The sequence below is a fragment of the Theropithecus gelada genome, chromosome 2, assembly GCF_003255815.1.
Source record: "Theropithecus gelada isolate Dixy chromosome 2, Tgel_1.0, whole genome shotgun sequence".
Classification (NCBI taxonomy): domain Eukaryota; kingdom Metazoa; phylum Chordata; class Mammalia; order Primates; family Cercopithecidae; genus Theropithecus; species Theropithecus gelada.
Window position 1 is genome coordinate 159,483,416 of NC_037669.1, and position 21,430 is coordinate 159,504,845.

A 21,430-nucleotide genomic window follows, 5' to 3' on the forward strand; every position below is an offset into this window, starting at 1 on the left:
AGAAAACCTAGGAAACACACCACTAGGTTATTATTTTGGACCTGAAGACTACTTTTTCTCTACCTTTCAGAGTCTTCTTAAGTGTGTTTTATAGATAATGCCCAGGGTTATTAGTTGTACTTAACAGAAGGAATAGGGAAAAATATATGAATTCCATCCTTGTTAGAAGCAGAGGATATCAGACATACTGATTTTCTTAGTCTGTGTAGGCTGTGTGTAAGCCACAATGCAGAGCTCTCTGGGAAAACATGGATTGGAGAATGGGGTCTGGAGCCAAGGCGGAAGCAGAGTCTCCTCCATTCCAGATCTAGGACTTGGGACCCACATGCTCTAGTATGTGTACAAAACACATAAAGTTAACAATTTAGATGAAGTAGAACAATTCCTCAAACCCCACAAACTATCAAAACTCACTGAAGATGAAATAGACAACCTGAATAGTTCTACAACTATTGTTATAAGTTGAATTCAAAGTTAAAAAGCTCCTGAAAAAAAGAAATCTTCAGGCCCAGATGGTATTACTGGTAAATTCTACTAAACAGTTAGAGAAGAAATAACACCAGTTTTACATATCTCTTCCAGAAATAGAGAAGGAGGAAACCCTCGTCAGCTCATTTTATGAGGCCAGAATTATCCTAATCCAAAACCAGACAAGAACAAATCATAGACCAATATAGATGCAAAAACCACCAGCAAAGTATTACCAAATAAAGTCTAGCAGTGTGTAAAAATAATCATACAGCATAGTCAAGTAGGGTTTATCCCAGAAATGCAAGCCTGATTCATATCTATAACTTGATAATTTAAAATAAATTATTTTAATCTGCCAAACTAACAGTGAAAACTGCATGAACATTAAAAAATCACATCATCATATCAATTGATGCTTTGGCATTTGACAAAATTCAGCATCTGTTTATGATAGGAACTCCCAGCAAACTGGGAATACAAAGGAATTTACTCAACTTTATAGAGAGTATTTTTAAAAATCTAACATCATAATGATAAAAGACTAAATGCTTTTCCCCCAAAACTGGGAATGAGGCAAGAATGTTCACCTTCACTATTCCAATTTATGATCATAGAGGAATTCCTAGCCAGTGCAGTAAAACAAGAGAAAAAAAGAGCATGTAGTTGGGGGGAAGAGAAGTAAAACTGGGCCTGCTTGTAGATGACAATGTGAATGTATGCAAAATCCTAAGGAACACATCAAACAAAATGAAACAGCCCTCCCAGAACTAATAAGTGAGTTTAGCAAAGTTACAGGATACAAGGTCAATACATAACAATTTTAGTTTTATATACAAGCAATGAACAACAGGGAACTGGAAGTTTTAAAATACCATTTACAATAGTTTTTTTTTTTAAGTACTACTCTATCAAAACACTGCAATATCCACATGCACTCAAAGCGATAAAATAAATCAAAGGAGACCTAAGTGAATATGTAGATTAGAAGACTTAACAGATGAAAGATGTTAATCATCCTCAAACGGATCTGCAGACTTAAGGCAGTTCCAATCACAATCCCAAAAGGATGGTTTTATAAATAAAGACAGGCTGATCCCAAAATTTATATGGAAATACAAAAAAAACTAAAGTAGCCAAAATAATTTGAAAAAGAAGAAAGCTCGATGAATCACACTACCCAATCTTAAGACTTACTCTAAGCTACAGTAATCAGTAAGCAAAAGACATGTAGATCTTTGGAGCATAAGAGAGAGTCCAGAAATAGATTCATAGAAATATAGGCCAATTGATTTTCTACATAGGTGCAAAGGCAGTTCAATGGAGAAAGTTACATCTTTACAGTAAATAGTGTTGCAGCAATTGGACATACATAGGTAAAAGAGTGACCCTTGATCTAAACCACACACCTCACACAAAGTTTTAACTCGAAATGGATCATAGATCCAAATGTAAAAGGTAAAACTGTAAACTTTTAGAAGAAAACATAGTGGAAAAATCATTTTCTGGGATTAGGTAAAATGTTCCTAAACATGCACCAAAAGCAAGACCCATAAAAGAAAGAATTGACAAATTGCTCATATGGCAAATAACTAGTGTCCTGGATATATAAAGGACTCTCTAAATCAAATAGTAAGAAAACAACCCAATTAAAAAATGAACAAAACACTTTAACAGACATGTCACCAAAGAGGTATAGAGATGGCAAATCAGTACATTGAAGGGGATCAACAGCAATAGCCATTACAGAAATGCAAATTAAAACCGTGATATCTCTGCACATGTTAAAATGACTAAAATAAAATATGATACTAAGTGCTGATAGTTTGCAGAGCAACTGGAACTCTCATACACTGCTAGTAGGAATGCAAAATGTACAACCACTCTAGAAAATTGTCAGTTTCTTAATAAATATTTACCACTGACCCAACAATTCTACTCCTGCTATCTGCTTTAAAAATGAAAACATGTCCACACAAAAACCCATATACAAATGCACAGAAGCTCTATGAATAATCTCGCAATGGCTCACGCCTGTGATCCCACCACTTGGGGAGGTCGAGGTGGGCAGATCACAAGGTCAGGAGTTCGAGACCAGCCTGGCCAATATGGCGAAACCCTGCCTCTACTAAAAATACAAAAATTAGCCAGGCATGGTGACGGGTGCCTGTAGTCCCAGCTACTCAGAGGCTGAGGCAGGAGAATTGCTTGAACCCAGGAGGCGGAGATTGCAGCGATCCGAGATTGCGCCACTGCACTCCAACCTGGGTGACAGAGCCAGAGTCTGTCTCAAAGAATAAATAAATAAAATTTAAAAATTGGCAGCAACCGAAATGTCCTTCAACAGGCAAATAGATAAACAAACTGGTACATACTTACAATGGAATACTACTCAGATACTACTCGGCAATAAGAAGGAATGAACAGTCAATACACAGAACAATTTAGATGAAGCTCAAAGGCATTAAACTGAATGAAAGAAGTTAGTCTCAAAACAACACATGCTACCTGATTCTATTTACATGACATTCTGGAAAAGGCAAAACTATAGTGATGGAGAACCTATTCATGGTTGCCAGAGGTTAGGAGTGGGAGGAGGCTGTGACTAAAAAGGGGCAGCACCAGGGAGTTCTGTGGGAGATGGAACTATTCTGTGTTCTTGACTGTGGTTATTCCAGTCTATACATGTATTATCATTCAACTGTCCACCAAATGAAAGGTCATTTTAAATAAATAAATTACAGTAACAGCACAGCAGATTGCTGCTGAACTGTCCCCACACTGAAATTATCCTGAGAATTTTCTAGTTTACCTATAAGCAGCTTCACTACCATACATTTAGCCAGGTTTCCATGACAGCAGGCAATTAGCAGGCCTTTGAGTGGTTTCGCAGTAAGGCAGTGGCTTAGGTCAGCCATCTCTACCTTAGACATTAAGACATCCAAAATAAATGATTTTTCTGGGAAAATAAAATGTCTTTCTGAAATATTTCAATTTTAACTGTAGCATTCCACAAGTATGTGGTTAGGCTGGTGTGTATCAAATGAATTAACTCTTCCATTTAAAAATACTTAGAGTAAAGCTTGTGAACAATCTCTGGCCTAGAGAGTGTTTTCACCAAACTATAAGACTGTTACAGCTTAGCTCCTCCTTCATTTTGCTGCCTTTTGCTCCCCTATAGGAGGTTGTGGCTCACCGGATTGCTGAAAGCCGCATTACCATTGAGAAGATCCGCTTGCTGACTCTGAAAGCCGCTCACAGCATGGACACTCTGGGCAGTGCTGGCGCTAAGAAGGAGGTGAGGCTACCTTCTCCCCTCGGACCACCAGCTGCTGAGCCTTCTCCAGTTCTCTCCATCTGTTGGACATTTCAGTTTTCATGGCATCTCGATGGCACTCAGAATATTGGAAGCCCCCATGTGATTGTGGGTTATAAATTATAAATGCCTGTCACTTGCTAGTCTCCTAGCAAGTGCTTTAGGGAATGATTTTCGGGAGGGAGAATATCTTCAGCATTCTTAAGATACAGCAACAAAGAGTGGGGGAAGTCATAAGTTTTACACAGCCCTGGAACTACACCCACTCTGCCACTTTCTGCTAGCCTTGTGATCACAGGCAAAGTACTTAACCTTTCTGCCTAAGGCCTAGGGTTCTTGTGAAGAGTAACCAAGATAATATACATAGAACGTGCAGCAGCCACCCACAGTGGCTCTCGCCTGTAATCCCAGCTACTTGGGAGGTGGAGGTGGGAAAATTGTTTGAGGCCAGGGATTTGAGACCAGCCTGGGCAATATAGTGAGACCCTGTCTCTTAAAAAAAAAAGAAAAAAAATTAGCCGACATGGTAACTTGTGCCTGTAGTCCCAGGGAGGCTGAGGCAGGAGGATAGCTTGAGCCCAGGATTCTGAGGCATGAGTAGTGAGCTATGATCATGCCTGTGAATAGCCACTCCACTCTATTCTGGGTGACAGAGTGAGAGCCTGTCTCAAATAACAAAACAAAAAAATGCACAGCATGATACTGCTACATGGTAAATGTTTCATGGAAGAGACTTCTCATCCTCTGCTTTCTTATATTTCTGGCTTATATGAAATAAAGACATAATCATTTAATTCTAAAAGCTCATGAAACTGCTAAAAGAAAACTGATTAGAGGCACAAAGGCCCTTGGACTATTTTTATGATCCCTAAGGTAATGAGTGTGATTTATCAGCTGCCTGAAATCCTTTTGGAAACAAGGCAAGTTAGAAATAAATGGATAAAATGTGATTTGGAAGAGGTGTCTCTTTCCAGAGGGTCTGTATTGACTGAAATACGGCCATTAACTGCATTGCAGCAGGATCTCTTTGTTGGCTTTTGTTAAAGATCCTGTTTGAGTGGTGACGTGGGTGTGGGAAAGTTCCCTTGTTTCATTTCCCAGTTTTGCCACATTGTGTATAGTCTAAGAAAAAAGCATTCTTTTCATATCTTGCTTATGTAGATTGCAATGATCAAAGTGGCTGCCCCACGGGCTGTCTGCAAAATCGTTGACTGGGCCATCCAGGTGTGCGGAGGTGCTGGTGTTTCCCAGGATTACCCTCTGGCCAACATGTGAGTAGATGTCATTTAAGAATCGTCTACATTTGATAGGCACGGAGGTAAAAAATCTATAGATGCCTTGACATGAATTGCTTACATTTAGTTTCAGTGTAATTGAAGGCTAAATGAAGTGATATACATACTTTAATATAGAGCTCAACACCAAGAAATAGTTGCTCTTATTATTACAATAATCGTTTCATTCAAGTATGTTAATTTTTACACTGAGGTGACCCACTGAGGATTCCTGGGCCATAGACACAGCATGGGGTTTCGCTGAATTTATAGCGGTACATGTCATGACTATCTAACATCTAGATCCTGATTACTGGGAGGTAGGAACATTCTCCATTCCCCATCTGTCTATCTCCACACATAATTACAGCGTCTCCTTCTCTATCATACTGGACGTAGAGTCTCATCCTTCATCTATTTTTACCCTTAAGAAAGAACTAAATATATAGTATCATACCATTCACTGCCTGCTCTAAGTTCTAGCAACATCTAGTAAACTATAGGAAACCAGGAATGAGATTAACTCCACTGTACTTTGCCATTTAACTTTCCGAGGTTGGGAACTTTAAGATGGCATTGCAGAAGCCCTTTAGCTTATTTTCCTGGTACTCTTTTTCTTACCGTGACCTTGGTGGGATTTAAGAACTAATATAGTCTTGTTTTACAATCAGAGTGACTGACGTCAAAATATCATGTTCCTCTTCCATAACTCCCTGTGATCCCTGGTTCTTTTGCTTTTTCAGGTATGCTGTAACCCGAAGTTTGCGTTTAGCAGATGGACCTGACGAAGTTCACCTTTCAGCAATCGCAACAATGGAGCTGCAGGACCAAGCCAAAAAGCTGACAGCCAAGATGTAAGGAGAATGGCACTGCCACATCCCACCGGCAGAAACTCTCCTTCATACAAACTTCACTGGCTCCAACATTTGAATCTCATATTTTTGCAGCAGTTTGAGCACAGGGTTAATTATTCACTTGTGGTAAAGATTATAGCATCTATTTTGATCAGTGGGTTTTATAATTTCAAGGGTCACACAGGGTTGAGTTCAATAAGAAATGCTGCAGCTGTTGTCATTCAATCTAGTGCCTTCTTGAGGCCAGGAGTTTGGGAGCAGCCTGGGCAACACAGTGAGACCCCCATCTCTACAAAAAAATTTTTAAATGAGCCAAGTGTGGTGGCACATGCTTGTAGTCCTAGCTACTTGGGAGGCTGAGGCAGGAAGATTGCTTGAGTCTAGCAGTTTGAGGTTACAGGAGCTGTGATCATGACATGGCCTCCAGCTTGGGTGACCGAGTGAGACTCTTTCTAAAAATAAAAACAAATAAAAAATAAATTTCTTCTTGGGGTGGGGTGGAGGTGGGGAGCAAGAATTTGGCCTGGGCTCTGATCCCTTGTGTGTTGTGGGCCTCTTTAACATTTCCACTTTGCCTTAACCTCACTGTACCTCACTTTACTTTGCATGCATTGGTGTTAATATTTTAATCTTAGAAGACCCTGACCCACTGAGGGTTTGTTGTGAGAGTCCCTGAAGCCATGTAGAAGCACCTTGAAATCTGTGAAACCACAATAAAGTACTTTATAAAAGGTATCCTTATTTGAAGTGGACAGATCTTACAACTCGAACTATTTAGCCTTATGATTAATTTTAAAAGTTGTGATTTAGAAGGCAGGATTGTTTTTGAACATTAGGAATTAAAGGCTATATCTGGTCCTTACAGTTTTGTAATGTGTTTCTCTGTCTGAGGAAAGCTGGCTGGATTGGTTGCTGATTTGTTTTAGTTAATCTATTGTCATGTATCTGGCCCTCCCTAAGGCAAGTCACTCCATGTGATCTGTACTTACCTCTCTCCCTTCCCTGAATTGAGTCAGATAAAATTATGTTAAAAAGAACACCAAGGATTGTTTTGAAAAGGAAAAAAGTCTCCAAAGGATAAAGTGAAAAGATCAATATCAGGATCAGGGCCCCAGTCCTGGTGGGAGAATGGACTAAAGGTAAACTCCTCAGCATTGTGACCATTTCTAGGGCTATGTCTGTCACTGGGAGTCACTAGGCAGCCCTTCATCTGGGACAGTCTGCCAGGTTTGCCATGTGTTTGAAACCACATGGTTTTAAAGCAAGAAACTGCCCTTTCTAATAATGAGATGGCAGGGAGGGAGCAGGGATGAGAGAGCTCACCAGTCAGGGCTCTACCATGAAGACCCCTCCAAGATTGCCAAGTGGTCAGCGACAGAGCCTCGATGAGGGGCCTTGAGACTGCCGGACAGGGAAGACACCATGGGGCGCCACATGAAAAGGTCATGGTCTTTCTCCAGCAAACATTTAGGATTGTGATTGTCCGGGGGAGGGGCTAGTTAAAGGTCTCTGGTAATTGACCTTGTTACTCTAAGAACACGCAACAGAAAGTTCAGCAGATTATGGAGGACTGATTTCCTCATCAGCCTGTGGTTATTGGTAAGAGCTTCTTCAGGGTGGGTCCTCATCACCCCAGCTGTTTCCATACAACTGTGGCTCACTTAGGTGTCATGGGCGTGCCCACATTTTGTCCAAGAGAAATAAAGTAGGTGAAAAGCACTTTAGACACTTGAATGGATACACTTTGCAGGGCTTGCCCAAAACTGCTTTTCTCCTTGATCTTAAATGAAGCTACAACAGTGCCGGGGCAGGCATTTTTTACTTAGGCTTTCTAAGGGCTTTAAATTCGTCAAGTTCTTAAATAAAGGATATAAAGTGCAATGTATTTTTGCAAATGTCTGCTATGAAAAATGTCTTATTTCAGTCAAGCCAGGCAGCCCCGCTTGGCTCCTCCCTTTCCCTTTCAGTAGATGGTCCCTCTCCAAGAAGCAGAGGAAAGGGGCGGGGAGGCTCCTGTTGACAGGCTGGTGTTTGTCTGTCACATATCTTTCTCCACTATTTCTTTTGCCTGGATCACTCCAGTAGTCTCTTAACTGGAGTTCTAATCTATTCTCACAGCAGCCAGGATGACCTTCTGAAATGCTGCAGTGGCTTCCATCTCACCTAGAATAAATGCAGAGTCCTTGCTTTGGCTGACGAGGTTCCATCTGATCTCATCCTCTGACACCTCTCTGATCTCATCGCCTTGGCTCACTTGCTCCAGCACAGCCTTCTGGCCGCCTTTCCAACATGCGAGCACAGCCAGGCCTCTGGGCCGTGGTTCGGACTGTTTTCTCTGCCTGAAAGGATCTACGCTGAGGTTTTCCAGATGTCTAAGTCAAAAGGCACATTATTAAAATGTCCTTTCTTGACCATTGCTTGAAACTAGCACCATGGCTGGGCGTGGTGGCTCACGCTTGTAATCCCACACTTTTGGAGGCCCAGGCGGGCGGATCACCTGAGGTTAGGAGTTCGAGATCAGACTGGTCAACATGGTGAAACACCGTCTCTACTAAAAATACAAAAATTAGCTGGGCATGGTGGTGGGGCCTGTAGTCCTAACTGCTCAGGAGGTGAGGCAGGAGAACCGCTTGAACCCAGGAGGTGGAGGTTGCAGTGAGCTGAGATTGCACCACTGCACTTCAGCATGGGTGACAGAGCAAGACTCCATCTCAAAAAGAAAAAGAAAAAGAGAAATTAGCACCACATGCCTTGTTATTCTCCACCTGCTTATCTGGCTTTGTTTTTCCACAGCACTTACCACCTGACATATTTAATGTTTATTTGTGGTCTTCTCACTCAAGTGCAAGGTCCATTTTTCCCCTCCTCTATTCACTTCTCTCACTTTTTTGTGTGTGTACTGGTGTCTCCTTGGTCCCTAGAACCATGCCTTACATCCAGTAACCACTCAAAAAGAGTGTGAATGAATGAATGAGTTTCCATGGATGCCCTCTGGTTTGCAGCACAGCAAGTGGTGAGTGAGCAAAGCATTCATGTATAGGTCTGTCGACAGAACAGAGCCAGAGCCTGAGCCCCAGCCAGTCAACACAGAGGCTGGGCAACAGACTGAGAAGGGGTTATGGGTAGCTGGAGAAAACCTAAGCCTGGGAAAGGACATCAGTGTCCTGGCAGTGGGGGCGCACAGTAGTCTGGGCAAGTCAGTTGATGGAATAGGTGTTTAATGAGTATTTAACAATTCAGGGAAATATGCATTTCGTTTTTTTCTCATGATATCTAATCTAATCTAATCAACTGGAGGGCTGTGATCAGCTCTAGGTACAGAGGGCAGTCAGGATGCCTAAAAGAAACAAAACCACTTCTGGTGATTGTTGGAATTTTCCAATTTTCCAAATAAGCAGGATTCTAGGAAGTGTCCTCCCTTAATTCAAGACAGACAAAGAGCATTTAGGATTTATGATCCTGCCATGATATTTTTCTTTTCAGCACCTCTTTCTCATTGTGGTGATTATGAGTTTGTTGTGAAGAAAACTCATGTGCATTCTAGCGTGAGAGTGTGGTTACCGTAAGCTCTGTGAAACAAGGGCTTCTTTCTGCCTTACCTTCACCCCCAAATTATGTGACGAAGTAAAGCGTAACAATTTATCCTGGAGAGGCGCCTCCCTCTTAGGACGCCCTAAATAAGTACAGGTCAAATGGAGAGCAGTTGCATGGATAGGATCTCCAGAAGGTATTTTCCCCAGTCTTCCTTCGTCTGACGGCTAATCACCTCGATGAGGAGCCTTTTGTTTATTTTTTAAGTGAGTGCAGACACCCCCTCCCTCCACCACCTCTCTGACTTCAGTTTCTACTGCTCTGTTTTCTTACTCTCTCCATGCCAGACACATTGGCCTTCTGCTGTTCCTTCAGTATCCCAGATATATTCCTACTTCAGGGTCTTTGCACTTGCCTTTCTGTTTGCCTAGAAAACTCTCCCCCCACTGCATGTCCTCAAGGCTTCCTCCCTTCCTGCAAATGTAACCTTCTAGGGATTCCTTCTGTAACCACTCCATCTAAGTTTCTATACCCTCCCAACACACACACACACACACACACACACACTGTTTTTCCCTGCTTTGGTTTTCTTAAAACTTTTCATCGTATGACATACTATGTATTTTTCTCCCCCTACTAGAAAGTATGTTTTAGCAGAGAAGGGTTCTTGTCTGTTTTGCTCACTGCCACATCCCTAGAAGCTGGAGCGATGCCTGGAGCATTCACGATACGTCCTCAATAAACATTTTTTGAATGCGTGAATGCATGCCAGCTGCAGAAGTGCAGGGAACGCAGGATGTTTGATTCACTCTATGTGAGAAGTGTAGTAGCATAGGCTCATGTTCTCTCACTTGCCATGCAGACATTTAAAACTTAGGGCCAGGCGCAGTGGCTCATGCCTGTAATCCCAGCACTTTGGGGGGCCAAAGCAGGCAGATCACCTGAGGTCAGGAGTTTGAGACCAGCCTGGCCAACATGGCAAAATCCCCGTCTCTACTAAAAATACAAAAATTAGCCGAGTGTAGTGGTGGGCACCTGTAGTCTCAGCTACTCGGGAGATTGAGGCAGGAGAATCACTTGAACCCAGGAGGCGGAGGCTGCAGTGAGCAGAGATTGCGCCACTGCACTCTAGCCTGGGCAACAGAGCTAGACTCCATCTCAAAAAAACAACTTAAAGCAGTGATTCTTACCCTGGCTGAACATCAGAATCACCTGAGCAGCTTGCTATAGCTACAGCTGCCTCAGCCCCAGCCCTGGTGACGATTACTTTAGTAATAACAAGGTTCACCTGGGATTCTAGTGAATCGCTGGTCAGGGGAGAGCCTCACTTCCTGACAAAGCTTGATTAAGTCAGCATTCTTGGTTGCAAACACTAGGAAAAAACTGGCTAATGTGAGCAAAAAAATCTGTTGCATGAGTATAGGAAGGGAGGGCTATGAAAGTCTGGAAGATCCCGCCAAGACACAGGCAGAGAAGGAAGCAGGTCTTTGCAGCTGGGACCAGAGCAGCCTGACCTGGCGGATGGGAGAGACACCCCTGCATTGGTGACCTCCATCTGACCTTGTCCACCAGATCGCTCTGCCCTTGCCTTGCTTTGGCTCTGAGGCGCTCACGGTTGACCAAGCTCAGGCTACAGGCCTGCCCTCTGGGCTGTCCGGGAAGAGGAGAGCTCTTCCAGTGCTACCAATAGAAATATAAGGTAAGCCAGATATGTAATTTAAAATTTTACAGTGCCACATTTTTTAAAAAATGAAATTAATTTTAATATATTTAACCTAATATATCCAAATATTATTTCAACATGTAATCAATATAAAAAATTATCAGTAAGCTATTTTACACTTTTGCCCCAAAATCCCAATATATTTTATATTTATAGCACAACTTGGAAGCTAAATTTTCAGTGGAAATACTTGATCTGGAAAAAGTTAACTGTATATAAGTGAGCTTCATAAAATTTATGGTTAAAAAAGTAGGTTCACATGCCCAACTTGTTCTAAACATACTTAACAGTTTTCAAATACCTGAACTCAGTTTTTAAATTTAAATAATTCATTTAAAGTTAAGTAAAAAATTCAGGGCCAAGTGCAGTGGCTTACGCCTATAATCCCAGCACTTTGGGAGGCCAAGGTGGGCGGATCACCTGAGCCTAGGAATTTGAGACCAGCCTGGGCAACATGGCCAAACCCCATCTCTACAAAAAATACAAAAATAAGCCGGGCATGGTTCCACACGCCTGTAGTCCCAGCTACTCAGGAGGCTGCGGTGAGAAGATCACCTGAGCCCAGGCGGCAGAGGATGCATGAGCTGAGATAGTGCCACTGCACTCTAGCCTGGGCGACAGGGCCAGACCTTTTCTCAAAATAAATAAATAATTTTTAAAAAATTCAATCACATTAGCCCGATTTCAGTGCTCAGTAGTCGTGTGTGGCCAGTGGCTACTGTGTTGGGCCACTCAGCTCTTGCCCCTTGGTCCTCACGGTTTCAGAGGTCTCCCTCTCACCAAACTCACACTCAGTGGGGAGAAAAAGACTTGGGACATTATTAGAAATAGAGATGGATGCAGAGCAGCCACAAACAATTGTCCACTGTGGTAATTAAGGGAGCATAGTATGAACCCCAAATATCTGAGACCGGTCTCAGTCAATTTAGAAAGTTGTTTTATGTTGTTGCTGTCGTTTGTTTGTTTTTTTGCCAAGGTTAAGGACATGCCTGTGACACAGCCTCAGGAGGTCCTGACGACATGTGCCCAAGGTGGTTGGGGCACAGTTTGGTTTTATACATTTTAGGGGGACATGAGACATCAATCAATATATGTAAGATGTACATTGGTTCAGTCTGGAAAGGCGGGACAACTTGAAGTGGGGAGGGGACTTCCAGGTTATAAATAGATAAGAAACAAACGGTTGCATTCTTTTGAGTTTCTGGTTAGCCTTTCCAAAGTAAGCAATCAGATATGCACTTATCTCAAAAAGCAGAGGGATGACTTGGAATTCTGTCTGTCCTTTGTCCACAAGGAATTTTCCTGTGGACACATTGTGAGGGAGGTATATAGCTTTTTCATCTTAGTAGCTATCTTTTTAAGGAATAGAATGGGAGGCAGATTTGCCCTAAGCAAAAGTCTCAGCTGGACTTTTCCATTTGGTTTAGTGATTTGGGGGTCCCGGAATTTATTTTCCATTCACAATAGTGATTTTATATATCTTGTTTGGTGAAGGAAAAAGTTGACTCTAGTCCATCTCCTGTATTTAAGGAAAGAAAAAAACCTAGCATGAAAAGGAATTGCTAAGTGTTTCTAGTTTACCAACAATCCTGTGATATTGTAATCCCAGCGACTTGGGAGGCTGAGGCAGGAGAATCGTTTGAACCCAGGAGGCAGAGGTTGCAGTGAGCCGAGATCATGCCACTGCACTCCAGCCTGGCAACAGAGCGAGACTCCATCCAAAAATAAATAAATAAATAAAAATAAAGATCATCTGAGGGAAAACTGTTATTTCTGCAGGGTGGTTAGGTTTCTGACTGCCAAAAAAGGTTGGTTCCAATACATAGCAATACATAGGAATTGAAGTGTATGTGAACTCCAATCTCTTAAGATTACATAGTTGATTTATGAGCCAAAGACTCTTCCCCGCTCAGTGGGATTCAGAATGATCTTCTTATGAGAAATGGAAAAAACATTTTTTATACAATTCAAAACTGGACTGGGCATGATGGCTCACAGCTGTAATCCCAGCACTTCAGGAGGCTGACACGGGCAGATCGCTTGAGCCCAAGAGTTCAAGCCCAGCCTGTGCAACATGGGGAAACCCTGGAGCTGCTAAAAACATAAACAATTAGCCAGGCATGGTGACACATACCTGTAGTCCCACCTACTCAAGAGGCTGTGGTGGGAGGATCACCTGAGCCTTGGAAGTCGAGGCTGCAGTGAGCCACATGGGATCACATCACTGCCCTCCAGCCTGGGTGATAGGAGTGAGATCCTGTCTCCAAAAAAAAGAAAAAATTCAAAATGGTTATCATTATTCTTTCCCAAGCTACCCTCTGGAAAATTGTTCAGAATACAGTTGTTGGCTTCAGGGGAAATGGTCCTGAAAGGGCTTACCTGCTGCATTTCATTCAGTTTAGACCATCATAATTCCTATCTCTGTCCACAAAATGCCAAACAAACTTTCTGTTATTAAGGAACTCAGCCATGATGTAAGGCTGGAGGGATGGCCTGCTCATCAGATGTGGATGGCCCCTGTGTGGAAGAATAACCTCCCCTTCTTGAGAGGAGCAAATGAGCTCCTTTCACAGCCTGCTCTCACGTGTGGTCATGGCTGCTGGTTCTCAGGCTGATCAATACAGATCTGTTGACCTTGGCAGTCTACCTCCTCCACTGGTTGAGGTCAGATTCTAAATTCTAAATCCACTTGAAACCGTTCTGCAAGAGGTCTTCTTCCAGCCCTCTAAGACAGCTGGACTCATTTAATCTTAAAGGAATAAATAATTTAACAGGCAAATCCATAATATGTTGTAATCTTCACATGCTAAGGGAATTTTCTTTATTCTATTTTTAACCTTTCTTTTGCTGGCAAAGTTTGAGACAGACAAAAAAAATCTAGAAGAAAAGAAATGAGGAAGAAACAGCCACTCACAGTGTAATGTTTTCCCAGATGTGGAGCACGTAGGCTGAGGGGCTTAAAATCCTTCCTTCCTGTTCAGTGGTGTCTTTGCTCTCGATACACTTCAGAGTGTATCAAATCAAAAGGATTTCTTATTCATATCTAGTTGAAGCAACACAACACTAGATCAATTGGACTTGAAAGAAACCAGATTAATTTTAGAGGAGACAGAGGACACGTGAAATTCTGAACAATTCAAGGAGTCCTTACGGATGCCTGTGGAGGATGCACATGTGATAAGGCCCCTGGTGTCTTTGTCCTAAGGAGGTAGATAGTTCATTCAACTGACAATTTACTTAATCTAATAACCCCACCCTTTCCTACTAGACAGGGCAGGATTTTTGTCAACCATACAACTTAGAAAATAAGCTGGTTTTTACATAGAAAACAAAAGAGAAACATTTGCAAGTTCTGTTTTATTTAAGAGCCATTGCCACTGAGGACAGTGTGCAAGATGAGTCTGAAGCAACTTTAACGAAAGAACCTTGAAGCAAGAAGTAGGAAAAGACAATAGGTGGCATTTCTCTTTATTTGGGAACTCCGGTCCCAGCCCCAAATGGCTGAGAATCTGGCCTTCTGGAGGCCTTTAATACAGGAGATGGACTAGGGTCAACTTTGAAATATTTTGAGGTCAGGGAAGACTGGCCTGGAACTGAGATTACTCATTGTAACTTTGGAAACCAGCCCACACAGCACAGACTCAGACACAACCTGTGGTTTTCTTAATGTCAATTGGTAAATGTTATTGTTTCCTGTTATGGAGAGATGACGCCAGACAAAGAAGGGGCCAGATCACAAAGGGCCTCACAGTCCAAGATGAGGCATGGGACTTGGTCCTAAGAGCAGTGGAGTCACTGATGGGCAGTAGAAATACTACTCCACGAAGAAGGGGTTGGATTCAGCCTGTATCAGAAGCAGGAAGACCAGTCAGGATCCTGTTGCTTTGACCCATGGAAGACATGTTAGAGGCCCACACGACAGTAGGTGTACTGGACATAGATTGTTAGAGATATTGAAGATGTAGAAGTAACAGAACACAATAGATTAGAAGTAGTGTGGTAAGAGAGATGTGAGAGTCAAGTACAACGCTCATAGCACTGGCATGGCAATAGTGCAGAATTGTTCTCAGCCCCTTCTTTGAACTTGTGACAAGGGTGAAAGTTTACTCCTCCCGCCACGCTCAACCCCTTGCAGGAGGGAGCATGTGAGTGAGCAAGTGTGGGGACCTGACTGACCACTCCGGGCAATGACTCAGGAACAAGCTCTGGGTGGGGCCCACAGCCAGACCAGGTGCAAGTGAGCGAGTGCAGGTCCCAGCTGGCCACTCCAGACAACAGCGGGAGAAAGCTCCGTGCAGCGGTGCCTGGGTTGTGGGGGACTGCCTGCGACCTCAAGGCCCTGGAGTGGGTGTTACAATGCTCCTTTAGTTCTGCTGTCCATGAACGGCCGTGTGTTAAGAGCTCAGTTGGCCCCTTGCCTCCTTGCATGGGGTGGCTGCCCTCTACCGGCAAGGGCAAAGTTGACTGTACTCCATCTCCTGTATTAAAGAAAAAGTAAAATAAAACCCAAACCTAGCATGAAAAGGAATTGCTAAGTGCTTCTAGTTTACCAAAGATCCTGTAATATAGATATTACTAAAGATCATTTGAAGGAAAATTGGTATTTGTGCAAGGTGGTTAGGTTTTCTGACTGCCAAAAATGTTGACTCCAATACATAGCAATACATAGGAATTGAAGTGTATGTGAATTCAAATCTCTTAAGATTACATAGTTGATTTATGAGCCAAAGACTCGTCCCAACTCAGTGGGATTCAGAATGAACTTGTCACAGGAAATGGAGAAAACATTTTTTATAAAATTCAAAACTCGGTTGGGTGCAGTGGCTCACACCTGTAATCCCAGCACTTTAGGAGGCCGAGGCAGGCAGATCGCTTGAGCCCAGGAGTTCAAGACCAGCCTGGGCAACATGGTGAAACCCTGTGTCTACTAAAAATATAAAAAATTAGCCAGGTGTGGCACATGCCTGTAGTCCCAGCTACTCGGGAGGCTGCAGTGGGAGGATCATCTGAGCCTGGGAAGTCAAGGCTGCAGTGAGCTGTGATCACATCACTGCACTCCAGCCTAGGTGACAGGAGTGAGATCCTCTCTCAAAGAAAAAAAAAAAAAAAAATCAAAATGGTAATCATTATTCTTTTCCAAGCTACCCTCTGGAAAATTGTTCATAATGTTTTTGGCTTCAGGGGAAATGGTCCCGGAAGGGCTTACTTGCTGCATTTCATTCAGTTGAGACCACTGTAACTCCCATCTCTGTCCACAAAAAGGCCAAACGAACTTTCTACTGTTAAGGAACTCAGCCGTGATGTAAGTCTGGAGGGATGGCCTGCTCATCAGATGTGGATGGTCCCTGTGTGGAAAAGTAAGCTCCCCTTCTCCAGAGAAGCAAATGAGCTCCTTTCACAGCCTGCTTTCACGTGTGGTCATGGCTGCTGGTTCTCAGGCTGATCAACATAGACCCGTTGACCTTGGCAGTCTACTTCCTCCACTGATGTGCCAGCCTTTTTGTGGGTCCCTGCAGTTTGGTGGGTCCCAAGCTCTTGTCCAGTGTCCAAGAAGAATGAATTTGCACGAATACTTGAAGGATGGTGAAGGCAGAGGATTTTATTAAGAGATGGAAGTGGCTCTCAGCAAAGAAGGGGAGCTGAAGAGGGGATGGGATGGGCAGGTAGTCTTCCCCTCAAGTCCAGCATCTCTTCCCCAAAGTCTGACCAGCTCTTCCCTGAAGTCAGGCTGTCTCTGATATCAAGCAGCCTCACTGAAGTGAAGCCATCTCACTAAAATCAAGCCACCTCTCTCTCCTCTACCAACTGAGTCTGGGGTCTTTGTAGGCACAGGATGGGGGTGAGGCAGGCCATAGGTAATTTTGGAAAAGGAAACATTCAATTGGGAAAAAAATTATTTCTGAATTTTTTTTAAGCCATTGAATGTTGCCTTTTTTTTCCAGTTATATTTACCACAAAAGCTGCTAATCTTTGTTTTGGTTTTACTGATTTTTAATTTCTCCTTTTTTTATAGTTTAGTTTTTATTTTTAATCAAAGGTATACATTTCAGAGTTCAACCATCAAATTACTGTCCAAAGCTAGTTATGAAAACCATCAGCGGTTCTTCCTGTCACCATCCCAACATGCTAATTTCTCATTCCCATAAACAACTACTTACAAACATTTAATATAGCTGGGTGCCTATAGTCCTGTCAGAGGCATCCCAACCAGAGTGACTCATCTTGAAAAAAGGCTGGATACAGCAAGAGCTGCTGCATTACATTCCAAGGAATTTAGGCACTCTTGATCACAAGATGTTTATGGTTGAGGAAACAAGTTAGTGGAAAAAGCCATTCTTATTTTAAAAAGTAGGTTTTCCTCTAAAGATAATAGTACACTCGTAAATTCTTGCCAACATCAGAAGTTACACAAGAGAATAACCATAGTAACAGCCTGTCACAAGCCTTTATAATAAACTGCGCTATAGGCCTAATATCCTATATAAGCAAGCATTCTTGTTTAAATCCATTTATACCTAGTGTTTCATTATTGGAAGGCTAAGCATGCAAGAGTTATTTGTATCCTACTGCTCTCAAGGTCATCGCCAATGTCTGATTGCAAAAATTCAAAAAATTGCAACCTGAGGCATAAATGGGTTAAGGTAGGGGCATTCTTCCTCTTGCTTTCTGAGGACACCCTACTCTGTAATGGAGTAGTTTCTAAGAAACTATTTTAACTTTACTATGTGACTGGCCCTGAACCCTTTCCCATGCAAGATCTAAGAACCCGCTCTTGGACCCTGAGACAAAACCCCTTTTCTGTTAACAGTCCCAGCTACTCAGGAGGCTGAGGTGGAAGAATTGCTTGAGCCCAGTCTGCATAACATAATGAGACCCCACCTCAAAATAAAATAAATAAACAAAACAATTTAACTGATAAGCATGGAGATCTACTTCCATGTCTTGAAATAGTACAGTTATAATACTCTCACCTCTCAATGGTTTATTTTACTTAAACCTTCAGTTAGAGGCAGAATATAGAGAACACCTATATATCCTTATCTAGATTCACACTTGCTTTCTCCTGTTTCTGAACTGAGAGTTAGCTGCAGATATTATGTCACCTAACAATATTGGCACGAGAATTGGACCTCGATAAAACATTACTGTCATATGTAGTCTAGTCATCTATTGATTTCTCAGTTTAGAAGATGAGAATTCAACTGTTTATCTTCTCTCCCCACTAAAAGTATTTATTTTCTCACATATACTCCGTCTTTTTTCATCCTCCTAATATAATCACATTGATACTATAGTTATGTAAGTACCAGTCAGAACCTTACCATACTATGTCATATGTGAAGCTGTCCCCACAAGGTTGACGAGAATTGCATGCTGGGTTCTGAGCAGAAATATAATTAAGCATTAATTAGGCTGCACTTTTGCCTACTTCCTTGTTGCTGACCGGTCTCCTAGCGCTAGATCCATTTGCATGCATATTGTTCCTATAGACAGGATCTCACATTAGAATAATAAAGCTTTTAAGAATTGCTTAAGATGTTTTTAAGGTTTTGAATTCCAGTGAAACAGCCAACAGTTTGCAGCTCACTTAGAGAGCTACCCATTCAGACTAGAGCAGGTCAGAGGCTCTGGGAACAAATTCCTCAAGAAGGTGAAATTGATAGGCAACATATGTATTTTAACACATTGAGAGAAAGGTGACTGATGTGCCTGAGAGAAGAGTTTAGAAGAGTTGGGAAGCAAAATAATCATAGTAGTGTAAACCAAAGAGTATCTGGGACAAGTCTCAATCAATTTAGGAAGCTTATTTTGTCAAGGCTAAGGACACCCCTGTGACACAGCCTCAGGAGGTCATGATGCCATGTGCCCAAGGCAGTTGGGGCACAGTTTTGTTTTATACATTTTAGGGAGACATGAGACATCAATATATGTAAGATGTATACTGGTTCAGTCCAGAAAGGCGGGACAACTCAAAGTGGGGAAGGAGGGGGATTCATGTCATAGGTAAAGGACAAATGCTTACATTTTTGGAGGGTTTCTGATTAGCCTTTTATTGAGTACACAATTTATAGGAATAGTCACTTATACCTTAGTCTGGCTTAGTAAAACAATGAGGCAAAGGAGGCAATCAGAGATGCATTTTTCCCACAGGAGCAGAGGGATGACTTTGAGGTCTGTCAGTCCTTTGTCCACAAGGAATTTCCCTGTGGGCAAATTGTGAGGGAAGTATGTTGCTTTTTATCTTTGTAGCTATCTTTGTTAGGAATAGAATGGGAGGCAGGTTTGCCTACACGGTTCCCAGCTTGACTTTTCCCTTTGGTCTAGTGATTTTGGGGTCCCAAGATGTATTTTGCTTTCACAGTACATAAGACCCCCACAGAGGAACAGAATCAGCATTATATAGTTTCTTCATCCCCCTATCCCATGACTTCACCCGGCACCCTTTTACCAATCAACAATTTGCACGCTTCGGCCTACTCAGAAACCCTTAAAGTTCTCAGCCCCAACTCCTTTGGAAAATGGATCTGAGGCATCCTCCCGTCTCGTCATTCGGTGGCCCTATGATTAAACCTCTTTGTCTGCGGCAACCCGACGTCTCAGAGTGTTGACTTGCTGTACACATAGAGCAACAGACCTATCACAGTTACATTGTGCTATGATTATTTTGCTGCCCAACTATTCTAAACTCTTCTCCCAGGTATGTCAATCTTCTTTCTTCTCTCAATATGTTCAAATACATATATTGCCTATCGATTTCATCTTCTTCAAGAATTTGTTCCCAGAGCCTCTAACCTGTTCCATCTGGATGGGTAGTTGTCTAAGTCAGCTGCAAGCTGTTGTCTTAATTTGAAATGTCTTTTCAATACCATTTGAAGAATTCCACCATTCGTTTGAAGAAAACCAAAATATTTCACCCCCAAATATACTTCTTTGACGTATCCTGTAAAGCTGTTTTTTTTTTTCAAGACCAAGTCTTGCCTGCTGCCCAGGCTGGAGTAGAGTGGCATGATCATGGCTCCCTGCAGCCTCAACATGCAGGCTCAGGTGATCCTCCACCTCAGCTTCCCGAGTAGCTGGGACCACAGGTACACGTTAATAACTTTGCATGCTTTTTCTCCTATTCATCTGCCTTATGTCAGTTGATTTTCAGTGAACCTTCAGAGGGTGACGGGCAAGTTTACACTTTGGCCCCCACACTCTTTTGGGTACCCCCTTCTTTAGTACAGAACTTCTTTCTGTAACTTTTTACAAAAGAATGGGAGGTAAATTTGAGACCTCGTGTGTGTCAAAATTTCTTAATTCTGTCCCCTCACTTAATCAATAGTTTCAGTGGCTATAGAATCCTGGGTTGAGCTTTTTGAAGGCATCACTCCCTTGTCTTCTTTCACTGTTATTGAGCAATCCAGTGCTATTCTGATTCTTGTTCTTTTCTCAGAAACGTTTCCTCTTCTCCTGCCACACCCTGGAGGGTTATAGCATCTTTGTTTTCATATGGTAAAATTTCACAATTATGTGCATTTGTAAGGGTTGATTTTCATCTACTGGGCTGGCATTCGGTGGTGTTGGTGTTACTGGAAAGAGGTCACAATCCAGACCCCAAGAAAGGGTTCTTGGATCTCATACAAGAAATAATTCAGGATAAGTCCATAAAGTGAAAGCTAGTTTATTAAAGAAGAAACAAAAGAATGGCTACTCCATAGACAGAGTAGCCCTGAGAGCTGCTGGTTTGGTTGGCTATTTTTTTTTTTTTTTTTTTTTAAGATGTAGTCTTGCTCTGTCGCCCAGGCTGGAGTGCAGTGGCATGATCTTGGCTCACTGCAACCTCTACTGCCTGGGTTCAAGTGATCCTCCTGCCTCAGCCTTCCGAGTAGTAGGGATTACAGGTGCACACCACCACACTCAGCTAATTTTTGTTTGTATTTTTAGTAGAGACGGGGTTTTGCCATCTTGGCCAGGCTGGTCTTGAACTCCTGACCTCGTGATCCACCCGTCTCAGCCTCCCAAAGTACTGGAATTACAGGAATGAGCCACCGTGCTTGGCCAGCTATTTTTATGGTTATTTCATGATCATATGCTAAACAAGGGGTGGATTATTCATGAGTTTTCCAGAAAATTTCCTTTTTAGACTAAATAGAGTAACTTCTGGATGTTGCCATGGCATTTGTAAACTGTCATGGTGCTGGTGGGAATAATTTGCCATGCTAATATATTATAATTGGTGTATAATGAGCAGTGAGGACCACCAGAGGTCACTTTCATTGCC

At 42.4% G+C, this 21,430-nt stretch overlaps 1 protein-coding gene across 1 annotated transcript in view; it reads left to right on the forward strand.

The window, feature by feature from the left end:
* ACAD11 (acyl-CoA dehydrogenase family member 11) overlaps positions 1-6,377 on the forward strand; it is a 103,659-nt gene extending 97,282 nt beyond the window's left edge. Inside the window, exons 18-20 of the mRNA XM_025374793.1 lie at positions 3,650-3,766; positions 4,946-5,055; positions 5,802-6,377. Coding sequence (XP_025230578.1) covers positions 3,650-3,766; positions 4,946-5,055; positions 5,802-5,916 — 342 coding nt within the window. The 3' untranslated portion in view covers positions 5,917-6,377. The remainder of the gene's footprint in view (positions 1-3,649; positions 3,767-4,945; positions 5,056-5,801) is intronic.
* The last annotated feature ends 15,053 nt before the right edge of the window (positions 6,378-21,430 follow it).